Source organism: Hyaena hyaena, unplaced genomic scaffold, assembly GCF_003009895.1.
Source record: "Hyaena hyaena isolate Hyena2069 unplaced genomic scaffold, ASM300989v1 scaffold_12, whole genome shotgun sequence".
Classification (NCBI taxonomy): Eukaryota; Metazoa; Chordata; class Mammalia; order Carnivora; family Hyaenidae; genus Hyaena; species Hyaena hyaena.
This window is the reverse complement of record NW_024080644.1, coordinates 2,724,232-2,725,802: the sequence shown is the minus strand read 5'-3', so window position 1 is coordinate 2,725,802 and position 1,571 is coordinate 2,724,232. Positions and strand designations below refer to the sequence as shown.

At 57.8% G+C, this 1,571-nt stretch overlaps 1 protein-coding gene across 1 annotated transcript; it reads right to left on the bottom strand.

Moving 5' to 3' along the window:
* Positions 1–236: 236 nt before the first annotated feature.
* LOC120248034 (RNA polymerase II subunit A C-terminal domain phosphatase SSU72-like) lies at positions 237–1,225 on the bottom strand. The gene has a single exon (XM_039256205.1). The coding sequence runs from the start codon at positions 1,223–1,225 to the stop codon at positions 587–589; it is 639 nt and encodes a 212-aa protein (XP_039112136.1). The 3' UTR covers positions 237–586.
* Positions 1,226–1,571: the final 346 nt, after the last annotated feature.

The window sequence follows — 1,571 nt, the reverse complement described above, 5'->3', positions numbered from 1 at the left end:
CGATAAACCACCCCTGCCGGCATTTGATTTTGGCCTCCCCCCCCCCCCCCCCAACTGTGAGAAAATAAAGTCCTGCGCTGAAGCCCCCAGTCTGTGCATGTTCTTTGCGCAGCCCAAGCACACTGATCTCCACCCCCCCCACAATGCCAGGGGCGGCAGATGCTCCCCCCCAGCCCCCCTGCAGCACCTGTCTATGAAACAATCACAGGTACATCACTCATTGGTTAAACCTCATTCCTTTATTTCGGTGGTTCATACATTCCAGCAAGTTTGGGGGACAGAGGGGAAAGAGCAAGAAAGCCACAAGGCTATAGGTGAAAAGGACTTCAAACCGTGGTTTGCTTTCTTGGGTCAAGAGAAAGAACTTGAGAGTCAGTGCTCGCTGTAAATCAAAGCGGAGTAGAAACAAATGGATTGTCTTGAACTTGGCGTCGTCCACGCTATCTTCTCATCTCATCACCTACATTTTATCGGGGATTACTAGTGTCGTGGGACAGCGGACCTAAGGGCGGAACCAAACAGGGGAAGGAACCGGGAGTGCCGAACAGAAGCTCGGATCGCGGGCCCCAGGGGCGCGGCCGGCGGCTCAGTAGAAGCACACGGTGTGCAGGAAGGTTTTGCCGCTCTTGGCCTCGAACTCCAGCAGCACGCCGTCTATGTCGTTCTCCATATCCGCGGTGCGCTGAAGGCACTGGCACAGCTTGCAGATGAGGAACGCGCCCACAGTGGCCTCTTCCGGGTTGTCCTCGATGTCCACGTTGATCACGTGCACCGGCTGGCAGGTCACCTGCTCTCTGGAATGCATGTCTTCCACCACCTGGTCGTACACTCTCTCTTGGCAGGTGATGATCAGGTCGAACTCGTCTCGGCAGCTCTGGAACCTCTCTGGCCGGGGCTTGATCCTCTTGTTTCGTTCCAACATGTGTAAAACGCCGTTCTGCGTATACAGGTGCCTGTCCTTCCTGAGCAGATCGTGGTACATCTGTTCGTAGGTGGTGCGGAAATCGTAAACGTTGGGCTTGTCGGGCACAGGGCCGGGCAGCTTCACGATGGTTCCCGTTCCGAAGGACCGCACACTGAATCCGCGTTTGCTGAGGACGCGGTGCACCTCCATGCTCCGGTTTTGGTTGTTGCAGCACACCACCGCCAGACGCAGCGGCGGGGTGGACTCAGTGGCGGCTTCGCTGCCTGCGACGCACGGGTTGAGGGACTCGCTCGAGGCCATGGGGCCGCGGTGCCAGCAAAACGGCCACGTACACAGCAGGCATGCGTGGCGCCTGGGTCACAATGGCTTCGACGGAAGTACCGGTGCGTCAGGACTCGCGTGACACCCGGGTTACGTGGCGCCAAGGTCACAACGTCCTCGACCAACTTACCCATGTCTCAGAACCTGCCTGAAACCCAGGATTCTTGACACCAAGGTCATGACCTCTGTGACGTAGCGGTGCGTCATGAGGAGCACAGTGGGGCCGTGTGCATTGCGTGGGCGCGTGCCCGGCATCCTGTCAGCCTCCCATCCTGGTAGCTGTGGTAGAATCTCAAAGATGATTCCCAGAGTATCCTGTCTCCCA